The sequence below is a fragment of the Hevea brasiliensis genome, chromosome 12 (assembly GCF_030052815.1).
Source record: "Hevea brasiliensis isolate MT/VB/25A 57/8 chromosome 12, ASM3005281v1, whole genome shotgun sequence".
Lineage (NCBI taxonomy): Eukaryota > Viridiplantae > Streptophyta > Magnoliopsida > Malpighiales > Euphorbiaceae > Hevea > Hevea brasiliensis.
Window position 1 is genome coordinate 11,942,048 of NC_079504.1, and position 16,814 is coordinate 11,958,861.

The following is a 16,814-nucleotide window of genomic DNA, read 5'->3' on the forward strand; positions in this document are numbered from 1 at the left end:
TGCCTCTTGGGGGGTGGCTACCATCGTTGTCATCCCTGACAATGCTGGATCGATGCTCCAAATGGGAAGGGGAAAGAGAGAGCGAGAGATGGGGAGGGGGGTGTCCTGCCTCACGCCTTACTACGATTCCCTCTCTTACAATCTCTACTCATGACCTAAGCCTATGTGCCATTTTCTACCATCCCTTTTGCTCGTCATGCCTATTTAAACCATTAGGTTTACTCTTATTTAACTTACTCGTCATGCCTATTTAAACCATTAGGTTTACTTTTATTTAACTTACTACTTATTAATTCACTCCTTTGCCTGATAGGGCAGTTCAAAACACCATTGTACATCCCATAACTTTTGCTTGCTCTGGTTGCATTCCTCAACTAACTTTCATCATACTGTTAGAAGTCTAAATGGACTTATCCCATTGCTACCTACTCCATCTTGGGAATCGGAATAGACAGAGTTTGGTCCATATCCTGCAACTTTGAACTCCATATTTAGGTTCCTAACATTGCCGGAACTATGACCTGCTCTAAGTCCTATACTTTTATATTCTATATCTTGACAACTATCCTCGCTCATGTACTCTTGTTCTAGGTTTTCTAATATTGCTCCTCAGTTCATCCTATTTATCTTGCCTATAATGGTACTTTATGTACTTATATCTCACTTTGATCTTCCTAATTTTGTCTTATTCTTGGCTATTTGGTTTGCTCTTTAATTCATCTCTTTTATCTTACCCAAAATAGAACCTTAATTACTTTATTTCCTAGCTCGATTCTTCTTTTTAACCTGATAGCTATGCTGAATAACTGTACTTTTCAGTGTCTCTGCTAGGTCATCTTCACCTTTGTACTACTCAAAATTGGTCTTTCGATCACTCTGTTTAGCACTTCCACTACCATTCAAATTTCTCTCCTATTATATCTGAAACCAACTATCCAAATTTTCATTTCCATATTTCCTTTTATCTACTGATATTCTATGACTTATTTTCACTTACTTGCAGTCATTGTCCTTTTCTTTGCTTAACTATAAACTACCCTCTCATACTTCAAGGAGGAAATCTACAAGGATTCTATTTTCTTATATCCACTCAATTAGTCAAAACTTATGGTACTGTTTACCATAACCCATCATTCAATTCACTGGCTTTTCATCCATTATGAGCCAATCACTTATAGTTCCTATAATGAAACTTATACCCTCTTCAGGATACTTTAGCCAATTACTCTTTACCACACTCTCCAGTCCCATCTGGGACATTATTCTTTAGGTCACATTAGTAGTAGTGATCTTCTGTCTTTCTTGAAAGCATAAGATCATACCCTACATCATAACTTACTACAACAGGGGTACTGCATCTTGCTAACACACAATGGATATAATATTCTTACTAAACATTAAGCAAAACGTCTCTTGTAATGCCAAAACTATTGAAGACCCCATATCAGGGATCAGATAATCCCACTAAGTAGGTGTCATCATTACAGTACGACCATACTAAAAACCTCTAGTCTCATACCACTTATGTTATAACCCTATGCTTAAGTTAAGATAACCGAGTCACTTATTCTAGTTATCACCCAACTGCGACCTTGATATTCTATTTAAGGGTCTTAAACTTCTAACAAGGAGTCTCAAACTCTTCTATAGAAATAGAACTTTGTTCTGGCATAACTGTTTGCTGGTTTTACAACAACTGCAAGTGCACGAATCGCTAACAAGTAATAAAGTAATGAGTAGAGTATCATTTCCATGAGGATCGTGTTGAGTACTGAACTATAGTGATTTTAATTATCTAGATGATTGAATTGTATAAAAATAGTAATTAAATCTAAATTAAAAGAAATAAAATCTAAACAATTAACTAAACTTGAATATTAATGAATAAAGGCATTCTAGAGCTAGTGGTTCACACTTCAATCAATTATAGAATCAATCTAATTTAGTCAATAATTGAGAGATTATTACTTTGATGGAAATTAATATGAAGTTATCTTAAGTCCTCTCTCAAGGCACTCAATGTGTATTTTAATTAACATAAACCCTACTTTCGTGATGATTAAATTAATTAAAATCCTTTAAGATTTTTTATTAATTTTGGAACTTCACAAAGGTCATCAGCCTATCTCCAGGTCAGATTTTCTATGTTCAAAATCATGATTTTCTAATACTAACCTTCACCTTTCAATTCTTCAATTAGTATCTTAGATCATAGCTAGGTGGCTACCAATACATAACATGCATTAAGAACACAAGAGATTGAATCAAAGAACAAAACCCCCAATGTATTAAATAAAATCAAATAAGATCCATAATTAAACTGAGAGTGCTACATCCCTAACCCTAGAATAAAGAAACTACTCACACATGGTGAGTTTTACAGTCAAGTTTATAAAAAGATAAAGAGAAGACATGAGAAGAAAATAGAGTGAAAGAACCCAGAAGAAGAGTTGCAGCCTTAGACTTTTGGAACTTCAGCTGAAAATCCCTTCTAGCAATCTTGCAAATCTTGTTTCTTCCTTGCCTCTCTTGAAGTTAATGTGCATCCTTGAATGTAAATTCTCTTCCTCTTTCAATTTTTGACTTGTTATATTTATATCTGGTATAAAAACCATAATTTCAGAGTCCTAAAAGCATTAGGAGTCCATCCAAGTCGGGTTGGAAGCAAGAAAAACCACATCAAAATTGTTGTCAGGGGACTTTACATGGGCTGTGTAGTGACACATGCCCCGTGTAACTTTTTGCCACTTCATTTTTCAAGTTTTCTTTAGTCTAGAGAGTTGCACGAGATCTAGGAAGTTACACGGGGTAGGTTACACGGCTCGTGTAATGCTTTTGGCCCTATATTCTTCACGTTTTGACCTTCAAATCTATTTTAAACTCGTTTTTTATTCTAGAACCGCATAAAAATACCTAATACAATATAAAAATCAATGAATTGAGTTGGATTAATATGTTTTCTAAAATAATAATAAAAACACATAAAAATAAACATAAAAGGAAACTAAATTCTGATAAAATGCAATGAATGTTAACCTTAAATATCTATATAATTTGATGTAATCAATAACTATACTAAAACAGAGGTTGTCTGCAATCACTGTCATCATGGTGCACAATGGGGAAGCACATAACTCTATACAATAATCCCATGTTGGTACTGTAATCTATAGCTTATAGCACAAATATCAAGAATATTGTATAGTTACTATGGTACATCCTAACAGACTAGTTTTCCCAATCTCTTATCTCTCTTGAACCCACTGATACTATAAATTTATGCTGACTGGGCTATCCACTGACGACTGCCCGTAGTGGTATCTCCACCCTTATCTAGGGCAACTATACTATCAAAACTCACCTTTATGTACTCATGCTTTGCACCAATTGGGCACGCCACTTAAACTCATACTTACAGAAACATAGCATTTCTTGGAGTACGTATCTCCATAGCAGACCTCAACACATCCGCTAACTCTAATTCACATCACTATGTACTCCATGAAAACTGAGACACTAAAATAAAGTACTCTTACACTACCCAAGAAATAACACAGAAGCTAGAAAAAAGGATTTATAGAAGAAAATGAAACATGATCCTATACTCCGCATGTGACCTCCTAATAAGAATCCTTTTACACCCCCAATTATACTATTTCCCATAAATCTAAAGCCTAAGCTTTGATACCAACTTTGTCATAACCCGATCCCATGGGCCGGACAGACACTAGGACTTGGGTCAGGATCCTCAAAGCCTGCAGTAAGCCTAACTATTCTCTAGCCTAACTTTAAAGCCCATATCCAAGCCCATTTTTAAGAAATCAATCGGACAGAGTCCGACTATAAACTAGACTATTCAACGAGGAGCTTTTGAGCTCACCTGACCTGTGATCACAATATGTGTGTGTGTGTGTGTGTGTGTGTGGGGAGCTCAGCTCACCCTTACAACCCACAATCAATCAGTTTAATCAAATGGGAGCTCAGCTCCCTCATCCAAAATATATGTCTATCCCATTCAACCATACATGCATAATATTAAGTTTACAACCTCAATTAATAATCTTTTACAGCCCCAAATCAATAAAATATTTCTAGCATATGCAGAGTTCTAGAGTTTAAATCAATAACATAACATAAATATAAACACCTACGAGGAAGAAAGTAGGTAAGTCACAAAGAAAAGCCCCCCCGTAGCCTAAAAATAAAATGATGAATAGGAGTAAGCGTTCGACTCATAGAGTAAGATATTGATTTTACATACAATTTTTATAACTAAGTCTAGTGCGTCCCTAAGAATGAAATATAACATCTTTACACAATTCAAACAAGTTAAGTCATAATCACACCAAAGGTAATCTGGAGCATTCACATACCCGTGTGTCAAATCCATACTCACACATATATATACAGGAGTTGATCTCCTATACAGCTCTCTTAGTTTTAACCTCTGCCAGCGAGATCAACTCAATGCAGGACTTTCTCTTAATATCCAAATGTGGGGGCTAGCGAGATCAACTAGAGTCGTGCCTACCCCGACTTATCCATAATAAGGATCGGGTCCTAGCGAGTCAAGCTCCAGCCATGTCTACCCGTCCTACCCATATCCATATACACACCACATGCACTCCAACTCACACACATGGCTCCAGATAGCCATAAAGCAACAACCACAGTAATGTCGTCAAATACAAATGTAATACAAGACATGCCTAGCCAATAACTATGTACATATATCTATAAGTTCTGTATGAATATGCCTTGAATATATAATAATATTGAAATTATAAGTAAAATCAATATCTACTCATAGATTGATTGACTAGACTGCAACTGGTCTGGCTGAAAGGAGAAGACGATCAACACCAACCACCTAAACATACACGCTGACCTCTATCAAAAAAATTAACAAAATTAAATAATTAATTTAAACTATAAAATCAAAATAATTCCTAAGATCTTACCGGAATTTCAATAGAGTTTTCCCTGTACCTATGACCTACCAATCTGCAAAGTAGTTTAAATAACACTTCTAATATCACAAGCCTCAAGCCCATATATTAGCAACATTACATCCCCCCTCTTGGGCCCTCCAAACTAGACAAAACTCATATAATTAGACAATTTGATTGTAAGGTTTAAAACTGATATTTTCCAAAATCTATTCAAACTAGCTTTAAAAATTCTATAAACTTGCCCTGTCGTCCTTAACAATATTATAAGGTTGTTGCAAAAGGAATCACAATTTTTTGGTCACCCACGAATATTTTATAAATTTTATTCTAAACTCAGTATTAGGCAAAAATTGAGCAACTTGAAGTTTGGATTATCTATGCCAAATTTGATACCTAGAATGCGTTCGGAACATCTGAAAATGCAAGAATTAACTATAATATTAGCCACATTCCGAGATGGGCCGCTGGACGGCTGGATCTGACCGAAAACTCAGCTCTGGGAGCCGGTGAGCTATCATTGATCCGATCGCACCTAAATTAAGCTAAAAAATTATTAATAATTATCATAAAATTATTTTTAATTTTTGGGAATTGAAATAGTCTAAAGATCTCACCAAGCAATCTGGATCGTTCGATGATTGCCTTTTCCAAATAGTGTCCCATCGGAGCGGGGCTAGTCCCATCTTGAAGGTTTTGTCACCCTGAGTCTATCGGTGGATCCGAAGGTCGGATTACTGAAAAAGTGGCTAGAAAGCTCAAAAACTACCCATTTTCTCTCTCCTCGATATGCATGAATCTGGTTGCAATAGGAGCTGCCATTGGTCGAAAACATTTCCTCAAGTCAAGAGGTGTCAATCTGGACCGTTGGGGTCGTCGGTCATTAGCCGGAATGGCCAAATTTTGGCCGGTCAACTTTCCTCTCTCTTCATTTTGGCTTCCATCGTCTAAATAGTTAAATAAAGTAAAGTAATGATATATAAAATCGTTACATCATCGGTTTCCATCGTCACTGCCGGCCTCCCTACCATTGCCAGAGTGTTGCCTTGCCTCCTGGGGATTGGCCGCCGTCGTTGTCTAGCCATCAATGGTGGATCGATGCTCCATATGGGAAGGGGAAAGAGGGAGTGATAGATGGGGAGGGGGGTATCTTACTACTGTGTTTTGAAGTTTTTTTTTATTATATTTTTAGTCCCTTAACTTTTCGAGTTTACTGAAATAAGTCCAAAATTTTTTTTTGAATTAGGTCCCAATTGTAAAAATGTGTTTATTTAAACCTATAAAGAAAATAATAATAATAATAATAATAATAACATGTTTAAATAAATTCTTGAAAATGTTTATAATTAAATCCACAACATTAATTTAAATTTCTAAATTATAGCAATTTTATTAAAATAACATTCAATTAAAATATCTTATTAAAAATAATATTTTAATTTTTAAAAAATAGAATTTAAGAAAAAATAAGATTTTTATAATTTAAAAAAAAAATTATTTGGTCTAGTTTTATATGTGCGCACATGCATCTCTTTCACCTTCATAACATTATTTGGAAGAAAAATGTTGCTTCCAATTCAATTATTGACAATGCCAGTGAACTTAAATTTTAAATATTCCATTGTCCTGGGTCTTTTCAAATTAGGAATTCTACTAATAACTTTCTATGATAGAATTAGCTTTTTGTGCATGACTTTAGTTTTTCTGCCTTTAAGTCTTAGTGGGCCAATTTGTTCAATTATTGACTTTAGTATTTTTCTCATTTTCATATATACTCAAGTTATACAATTATAAAACCATTTAATTTGAAGAAGACACAAATCTCTAATAAAATATGTGCATATCTCATAATAAATAGAAATTAATTCCTGTACTATTGCTGTAATTTCCAAAAAAAATAATAAAGTAATATGAAAACAAGTTATGAAACCCTCAAATTCTTTAATTTAGCTCTTTATCCTCAAAAAATAACCAAAAAAAAAAGTATCATTAAATATCATAAATAAAATAAAACATGAAAATTATGCAGAAGTAATACAAGGTCAATCCTTAATTTTTTTTTCCTCCACTATATTGTTAAGATTGATGTGTGTATTTGAAATGATAGCAAATTTAATTATATGTTTGGAATGAAAAATTATAAAATATTAATATAATATTAAATTTAAATCTTAATTTTTCTCAAATAGAGGGAAGTATCAATTGCTTCAAAGAATTCTAGAAAATTAATTTGTGAGAACTCAGAATACATTCAAAACTAGTGACTGTAAATGAGGCATGACTAGTAATGCCTAAGATAAATAAAGAAAATGAAGAAAAAACCATTTTTACAAGGATTGAAACCAGACCTAATGGTATGGGCCTAGCATTAAGTAGCTAGTAATCCAAATTTTTTGAGGTCAAGCTACCAATAAGAGCTGATCAAATGGTAAAGTTAGGTAACGTTGATGACTTGAAAGCAAGAGATTTCAAGTTCATAGTTCCACCATTATTAATTGTAATTCACATGATTATCTTTGCACTTCTATATTTTCGGTAAAAATAAATGAATGAAAGAGGTCTGGCTCAATTAGACCCACAAGCAGACATTTTCCAATCCACCTACGTCCAATCTTTTTCATGGTAGGAATTCTACAAAAGGTAGCTTAGACCATTGACAGACTTGTGATGCAAATTGAAAGCGTTCTCTACGCTCTGAAATTTGGGGTGTGAAAGTGAAAATGCACAGAGTTCAAGCATCTGGCGTTTTCACATTCAATTATTTTATATTCAAGACTGTCCACCTGCAAAAGCTTTCTAGTTCCAGAATTGTGGACCCACTCCATCTGGATAATTTCCACCAGTCTACCAAGGTGCTGTGGCCCACTTCGCTGCCCCGTCCTTTCCTTCAACGCGTTGGTGGTGGTTTTTAGCAAATTTAATTGGAACAACATTTATTGCATTTGAAAAAATTGATGTACAAATTCAGATTTTAGTATGAATTCGATTTAGAATAAAGATCGGAATGGATTCAGATTTCAGTAGTAATATTCACAATAAATTTAAATTCCATAGATTGAATATTTATTGCATGAATATATTTTTATAAATGATTAATTAAATATAAAATAAATATTTTTGTAATATATATTCTTTTAAATAAATAAAATTTAAGTATTTTATATAATTATTAAAATTTTAAAATATAAATTATTAATTAAAAATATTTTATTACAATTTTAATTAAAATATATAAAATTTAACGGTTCGACTATCATTTAGATAATAATAATCAGATATGGAATTGATTCAAGTAGTCAATGATAAACTTTAATAGAGTTTAGTCTCAAATTATATTAAATAATATAATTTAATTATAATTTTTAAAGTTATGTTCAAAAATAAATGATATTTTAACATAAATGTAAATTATTTAAATAAAAATATCATTAAAAAATTTTAAATTTTTGGAAAAAAAAATATATTTTCAAAATTACGTTCATTATAATATTTCATAGTAAATGAAACATGATATGAAAGTGAAGAAAATCATTTATGGAAACCAAAGCTGACAGTGTTAGATAATTTGTCATTTTATTTGAGTATTGTACTGATTATTTATTATTTTATTTTAATAATATAATTTAATATATATTTTTTATATTTTATATTTTTATGATCATTCTATAAAATTTTATTGATGATAAAATTTTAATTAATTATAGTTTTATATCAAATGTTAATATATAATTTTTTTAATAACAAATAGTATATGTATTTGATAAAAGAAATAAAAATATATAACTTTTAATTTTAAATTTTGAAGTAAGTTGAAAAATCGTTTATTTTCTATTGCTTTTTAAATTAGTTAATGTATATTAATAAGAGAATAAATGAAGTAGTGTAAAAAAACACATATATCACATGGTAATTTTTAAGGTATCATTATAAATTTTTTTTTTTAGATTTTAAATATAAAAATGTTTTTAAAGTAAATGTTTAAATTTTACAAATAATTTTCTAGTGAATAATTATTTAAATTTATATTAACATAATTTTATTAAAAAATTCATTTTTTTTAATCTACCAAAAAATTTAAATAAAAATATTATTTTTTTTAAATATATAATATGATGAGCATAATTTTATAATACATGAAATTGTAAACTTAGGAATTTTAAAATACTTAAAAGATGTAACAAAAGAAATTTTAGATGACTATTTTTTATATGAGATAAGATTTTAGTAATTAAAATTTAAAACATTTAAATAAAAAAATTAATGATTAATATAACGAGTTATTTTTTATGATAAGTTATTTTTTACATAAAATTATATAAAAAAAATTATGCTACATATCAATTTCTTAAGTCTTTTATTAAATTCGGCGGTAGATCTCTATGAAATCATTTTTAAGGGTGAACTTTAATATATATATATATATATATATTCAAACTGACTGGGGTCTGGCCATATCTAGGTAAGAGAAACCATGCATTATATATAGAAGCATCAATTGCCTGTAAGAATTAAAAATTAACAATCCTAAAGATTAATACTTAGTTGATTGCGAGCATGGTGATAGCGCGCACGAGATCCCTTCAACATGTTTATGTGCTTGTTACAGTGCTCCTGTTTTTAGTGCACATCAAACCATCCCTCCACTTCAAGCATGGATGCATCGAAAGGGAGAAAAAGGCACTCCTTAGGATGAAAGATGACCTGATTGATGACTATGGTGTTCTTTCTTCTTGGGGGAGAGAAGAAGACAAAAGAGATTGCTGCAAATGGAGAGGCATCGCTTGCAGCAACAGAACGGGTCACGTTATAGAGATTGCTCTTACTTACGAGAAGCCCCTGAGAGGTAAGATAAGCAATTCCTTGCTTGAACTGAGACATCTTACTTACTTAGATTTAAGTGGCAATGATTATGGTGTAACTCAGTTCCCAGCTGATAATAATGGTTCCCTCTCCAAGTTGCGACACTTGGATCTGCATAACGCTAACTTTGCTGGAGCCGTCTCTTCTCTGCTTGCCAATCTCTCCAGCTTGGTGTATCTTGATCTGAGTAAGAATCATTTTCATGATTTAGAAAACATTGATTGGCTTCTTGGTCTTTCTTCTTTAAGTTACCTTGATCTGGGCGGCAATTCCCTTGTTAGGCCCAGTGATTGGTTGCAAATAGTTAACAAACTCCCTCAACTAGAAACCTTGAGCCTGTCCTCGTGCTTTTCTGGGGATGGGATTCCTCTGACTCTTTCCCCAATCAATTATTCATCATCCCTTACTACCCTCGATATCTCTTATAATAACCTTGTGATTCCTTCAATATACCCATGGTTGTCTAACATCAGTCGATATATTGAAAAATTGACCCTCTCTTCCAACCTTTTACAAGGTTCAACTCTAGCTGAAATTGGGAACATGATTTCTCTTCAAGAGCTTTATCTTTCTAATGCTACAATTGTGGGTCCTATTCCAAAATCCTTCGGAAACATGTCCGATTTGCATTTTTTAGACCTATCGGACAACAATATCAGCGTACCACTTCCTGACTTGATTCAAAATCTATCTGGTTACACGGAAAAATCACTGGTGGCTTTAAGGTTGGATGGAAATCAATTAACGGGTTCATTGCCTGATCTTACAAGATTTTCATCTTTAAGCCAACTATATCTCGGAAATAATCGCTTGAATGGGACCATAGAGAAAAGCATCGGATATCTATCCAAGCTCCAAGCTTTGGCACTTGATTGGAATTCATTAAATGGAGTCATATCCGAAGACCATTTTTCAAATCTGTCCAACTTGAAAGAGTTGGATTTATCTGGTAACTCCCTCATTTGGAATGTGAGTCTCGACTGGGTTCCTCCATTTCGTCTAGAAACATTAAGTCTTCCATCCTGCAATTTGGGACCTCATTTCCCTAAATGGCTCAGGACTCAGAAGAATTATTATTGGCTGGATATCTCTGACTCTGGAATTTCTGATTCCATTCCCAGGTGGTTCTGGGACTTGTCTTTTGCTCCTTACTATCTAAATATTTCCCATAACAATTTGAGTGGGACGGTGCCTCATATTTCATTCCAACTTTATTTTCTTAATATTCTCATTATTGATATAAGTTCCAATCGTTTCCATGGTCCATTGCCTTTGCTTTCATCTACTCCAAGTTCTTCGTTTTTTATAACTGAAGTAATAGATTCACCGTTCATCTACCTTGACCTCTCAGGAAACCTCTTTTCTGGAGTAATTCATGATAGTTTGATTCTCATGAAAGATCTCGTGTTTTTGAATTTGGCTAAAAACAATCTGTTTGGTAAAATTCCGCCCTCCATAGGATCACTTTCGAAACTTGAAACACTGATGTTAGGCAACAATGCCTTATCGGGATCATTACCTTTGTCTTTAAAGAATTGCACTAGGTTGAAATTCATTGACCTGCGTGGTAACAAATTGTCCGGAAATGTACCCACTTGGATTGGAGAAAGCCTAACCTCTTTGCAATATCTGAGCCTAAAATCCAATAAGTTCTATGGAAGCATCCCCTCGCAACTGTGTCAATTAAAACAAGTTCAAATCTTGGACCTCTCTGTAAATGATATCAATGGAACCATACCATACTGCCTCAAGAATTTAAGTGCCATGGTTGATGGGAATTCAACTAAAACAATCGATCATCAATATGTTGGGACAACAGATGGTTCTGTGGCGTATGCTTATATTGACAGAGCATTGATTCTTTGGAAGGGACAGAATTACGTGTGCGACAAAAATCTAGGACAATTTAGGATAATTGACCTTTCAAGCAATGAAATTGGGGGAGAGATTCCAAGGGAAATATCAAGCCTCTCACAGCTTCATCAATTAAATTTGTCAAATAACAAGTTGATTGGTGCAATCCCTGAAGAGATTGGTTGTTTGAAGATATTGGAATCACTTGATCTGTCTCAAAATCAGCTATCAGGCAGACTTCCTGCTAGCATGGCTGATTTAAATTTTCTCAACACCTTGAACTTGTCATATAATAATTTGTCTGGGAGGATTCCATCAAGTACTCAGCTTCAGGGATTCAGTGCTTCTTCATTTTCTAATAATTTTGCACTTTGTGGGGAGCCTCTTCAACAAAAGTGCCCGGGAGATGATACTCACGTTTCACAACCCAACATTGATGGCCGATACAATCAAGAAGACAAAGATGAATTCTGGAAATGGTTTTATGCTGGCATGGGTCTCGGATTCACTGTAGGCTTCTGGGGAGTATCGAGCACTTTACTGTTAAAGCGTTCTTGTAGACATGCCTTTTTCCAACTCTTGGACAAATTGGGAGATTGGGTTTATGTGAGAACAGCAGTGTACAAGAGAAGATTGCAACAGAAATTTCGTAGCTAGGATTCATCCCTTCTTCTGAAATGGTTGCCAAGGTAACGTCCTTATGATTCTTTCCTGTTTTAATTTGACTAGCAATTAATACCATGTATGGTAGGGGACAAAGTAGAAGTTGTTTCAGTTATTTTGGGAATAGAAAAAAAAGGTACTGAAACATTGACAAATAATTTATATTTTATGTGCTAATTATCTATCTTTTCTTTCTTTCCTTTTTTTTTTTTTCCTCCTCTGTTTTGTGATATTAGGACCTCCTGCTGCTGCTGCCGCCGCTGTTGTTTCTGAAAAAAATTAGTTCCTTTTTCCTATGGCGAAATTCCGTATAAATAGTGTGGTTTTAGCCGGTTGCTTCAGTATTAGCTTGTTGCTCATCATTATGTTTATATATTGCTTCTTCAAGAATGTAATAATGATTTTTGTTTCATGAATCCTTTAGTTGGCTATTTGTACTATTTTCTCTGTCATGATAACGAGAGACTATTATTATGTTAACTAAACAATATTTAGTGCATCTTTTTTTAAACTCTAAGAATGATGACTTGAGCTCTTAGGATGAGTACGTCAGTAACCTGCAAATAGAGGAAAAGCTTAGAGAAAATCCCCAGCTCTATTTAGGGGATCAACTTCAACTTCAATGGTAAAATCAGATACCAGTCTTTGTTATTAGTAGAAAAGATTGAGAAAGCGAAAACTTAAACTTGATTTTACTGATATGCTTTGAGACTAGGCTAGGTTAGGCAAATTCCAGAGTCTGTGTATACTTAAGGAATTGTAATATTTATCATATAGAATAACTGTATTCAATAGGCAACTAATAGATTAGAATTTTAATTAAGTCGTTACCCTTTGCAAGGCAACTCAAACGAAATTACCTTCTTAAACTTCGACAAAACTTCATTGGTATTTAGGATTTGCAGTTGATGTCTCAAAATAACGCTTGATACCTCCCCCTTGAGAACCAATCATTTAGTTGATGGGGCATATTTTGTGAGAGAGAGAGGTGAACATGCACGTAAGGATGCGCATCCTCGTCCATTTTTCTATGCATCTTTTAGACCATAAAAAAAGAGTTTAATATCTCTCAGTGTGCATAATCGCCCATCCTTTCTATCTATATTTCTTAGCAATAATTTAACAATAAAAAATTATATAAAAAGATTTTAAAATAAACTAAAGTATTATTCATTAGTTTGATAATTTTTTTTTAAATCATAACTAACACTATCTTCTTTTTTTGTGTGAATGATTATATAAAATCAATAAATATAAACAATTAAAAATATAAAAAAATAAAGTGACATTTTTTAATTTTGTATAACAACAATATAAAAATTTTGAAACTTACAAATGACTGTCTTTATAATTAATTAATAAGAAATTATCACAATGGAATTGTGAAAGTTAGTACACTTAAACTTCTAATTCATTTTATTTTATTTTTAATCATATTTTATTAATAATTATATTTAATATGTATATATTAAATAAAAATTATTAGTCTTATTATTTCTTTATTAATATGTGAGTTTTTATTTATCTATTACGCAATATAATATGTTAATAATATTAAAAAAAGAAAGAGTTCAATATCTTTTATGCGCATGTATTCCTTTTCACTTTATACATCTTTTGAGCAATAATTTAACAGTGAAAAATTACATAAAAATTTTCAATGTCGAACTAAAATGTTATTTATTGTTTGGTTAATTTTCTCAAATAATAATAAACATTATCTAATTAAATAATTATATAAAATTAATAAATATAAATAATTAAAATATAATAAAAATGAGTAAATAACTAGTTATTCTTAATTTTTAAAATAACAAGTTTCCCACTTTATATTTATTTTTAAATAAAATAATTATTGAAATATGTCCAAATTTTCAGTCTTTAGTGTATATATATAACAAAAGGAATTTAAAATAAAAAACTTCACTTTTTTTTCTGGAAGGAAGAAAACTTCACTTATTATAATCCAAATATGAAAATACAACTTTAATGAGTTAGATATAGATTAGTCTTATAAATTTTGAAGATGATATTATCCATGATACGTTTTAGTAGTCAATAGTCTATTCAAATTAATTAGAACTAATTTTAAATTTCAACTGTTGAATTAATATATAGAATTTCATTTTATTGATATTTTTTCTCCGTTCAGAAAATTCTACCGAAGAAATAGAAATAATTATTTTTAACTTTTTGATATCTCACTCTTACATTAGAATCTCAATAATTATTGAGTGGTTATTTGATTCATATTTTGAGCACGATTGATAGTTGATAGGTAAACTAAAATATTTGATAAACATTATTTATAGAGTTGATAGACAACTTATAAGATACACATTAATTATATATTATATCAACTCTATTTTTAAAACTATTTCTCATCGGCTGATAGCTAATTTGATTTTATTTTTTATTTTAATTATATTATCCTTTTAAAAAATTTATTAATTATAAAATTTGTATTTTTAAAATAATTTATAGTAAATATAAAAATTTTATAAATATAATATTTATTTTTATATATATTTAAAAGATAAATATAATTTAATATGTTTTATAATAAATTAATAATTATATATCTATTTTAATAGTAAAATAAATAATATCGTATATATCTTTATTAGTTACTTTACATGTAATAATAATAATTAAATATAATTTTATAAATTATTTAAAATATATCAATTATGATTAATTATAAATTATTAATAATATTTATTATCTATCAGTATCATACAAATAAATCAAATAGAATCTGAGTTTACTGTAATATTAATATTATTACTATTATATATAATTGATTGAATTTTACACGGTGGCCGGGGCCCACTTTGTTGCCCTGACCGTCTTGTATTTTAACCCTTCAACGCGGTGGTGCTTCCGATTTTCCCTTGGTTTCCTTAGCTATTAAAGAAATTAATAAATGTGTTAGTTGGTAAGATTTAGTCCACTTGAATTTTCCTCAAATCACATCTTTCACGCAATTCGCTTAATATTGCGTGAATAGCAAGCCCCTTGCTTAGGCTGTTAATCATATATATGAACTCAAAATTTATTAACCAAAATTTGATATTTATATTAATAATTAATTAAAATTAAGTATTCAATTCAAATAAAATAAAATAAAATAAAATTATTAAAATCAAATTAATCGAATTATTATATTAAACAAACTAATTAAATCAAAATAATGAAAAATTGAACAAAATTAAATAACTCTAATTTGATTCAGTTCTTTCACAAATTCTCACACTTCAATTAAAATTCTTTCATAATTTCATTTTCATTTTCATTTTCAGCTCTCAGTCACAGAATTAGACATTCAAATTTACATAATTGATTCAAATATTTAAACATTTAAAATCATTGAATTGATTCAAGTATTCAAGATCACATGGTCACTTCAATTACACATTCACACATTCACTTTAATTTTATTTTTTTTTCATTTGCTTGGATTATTTTTTTTTATTTTAATAATATAATTTAATATGTATTTTTCTATATTTTATATTTTCATTATCATATTATAAAATATTAATAATAAAGTTATTAATTTATTATAATTTTATTTCAAGTGTTAATAAATTGATTTATTATTATTTTCATAATTTGGTTTATATGAGTGCTCATGCATCTCTTTCATCTTCATAACACTATTTGGAAGAAAAATGTTACTTCCAATTCCATTATTGAAAATGGCAGTCAACTTAAATGAAATATTTCATTGTCCTTTGTGTTTTCATATTAGGAATTCCACTAATAACTTTCTATGATAGAATTTTTTTTGTGCATGACTTTAGTTTTTTCTGCTTTTAAGTCTACGCCAATGGGCCAATTTGTTCAATAGCTTTTTAATTGAATTTAAACGATCCGTCATTTTCAATTATAAACTCTTTTAATTTGAAGAAGACACAAATCTCTAATAAAATAAAACATGAAAATCATGCAGAAGTAATACAAGGTCATTCCTTAATTTTTTTTTCCCCACTATATTATTAAGATGGATGTGTATTTAAAATGATAGCAAATTTAACTTTATATTGGAATGAAAAATTATAAAATATCAAATTTAAAATATTTCTTTCTTTTAAATTCTCGTGTATATATAAAATGAAGTCAAACAATTTGATCACTATGACTATAAAACATTATGAAATTGTTATGCGAAGTTTCGTGGAGAAAATTATGATGGTGAGAACCTTAGATCCACCAGAAGACATTTTCCAATCCGCTTAGAAAACCTGCACCCCTATACAAAAAGTACCTTATCGTCCAATCTTTTCATGGTAGGAGTTCTACAAAATGTGCCTTTGATCGTTGACAGACTTGCAATGCTTCATTTGTTTTTCTTCTTTATATAAAATTTTTAGTTTTTTTTTAATGATTTTAAAGTTATAATTTAATCAACAGTGATAAGATTTATTGTGCTTCTAAAAAGTGAACTTAAATTTGATCCTTATAAAATACATTGTTAAAAGAGCA

At 30.7% G+C, this 16,814-nt stretch overlaps 1 protein-coding gene across 1 annotated transcript; it reads left to right on the forward strand.

The window, feature by feature from the left end:
* Window positions 1-9,347: 9,347 nt before the first annotated feature.
* Window positions 9,348-12,825, forward strand: LOC110658303 (receptor-like protein EIX2). The gene is made up of 2 exons (XM_058131133.1): window positions 9,348-12,352; window positions 12,563-12,825. Exon 1 carries the CDS (start codon window positions 9,504-9,506, stop codon window positions 12,318-12,320), a length of 2,817 nt encoding a protein of 938 aa, XP_057987116.1. The 5' UTR covers window positions 9,348-9,503; the 3' UTR covers window positions 12,321-12,352; window positions 12,563-12,825.
* Window positions 12,826-16,814: the final 3,989 nt, after the last annotated feature.

Bases quoted from the DNA above. Each gene is read 5' to 3' on its own strand.
- LOC110658303 (XM_058131133.1), top strand. From the start codon at position 9,504: ATGGTGATAGCGCGCACGAGATCCCTTCAACATGTTTATGTGCTTGTT.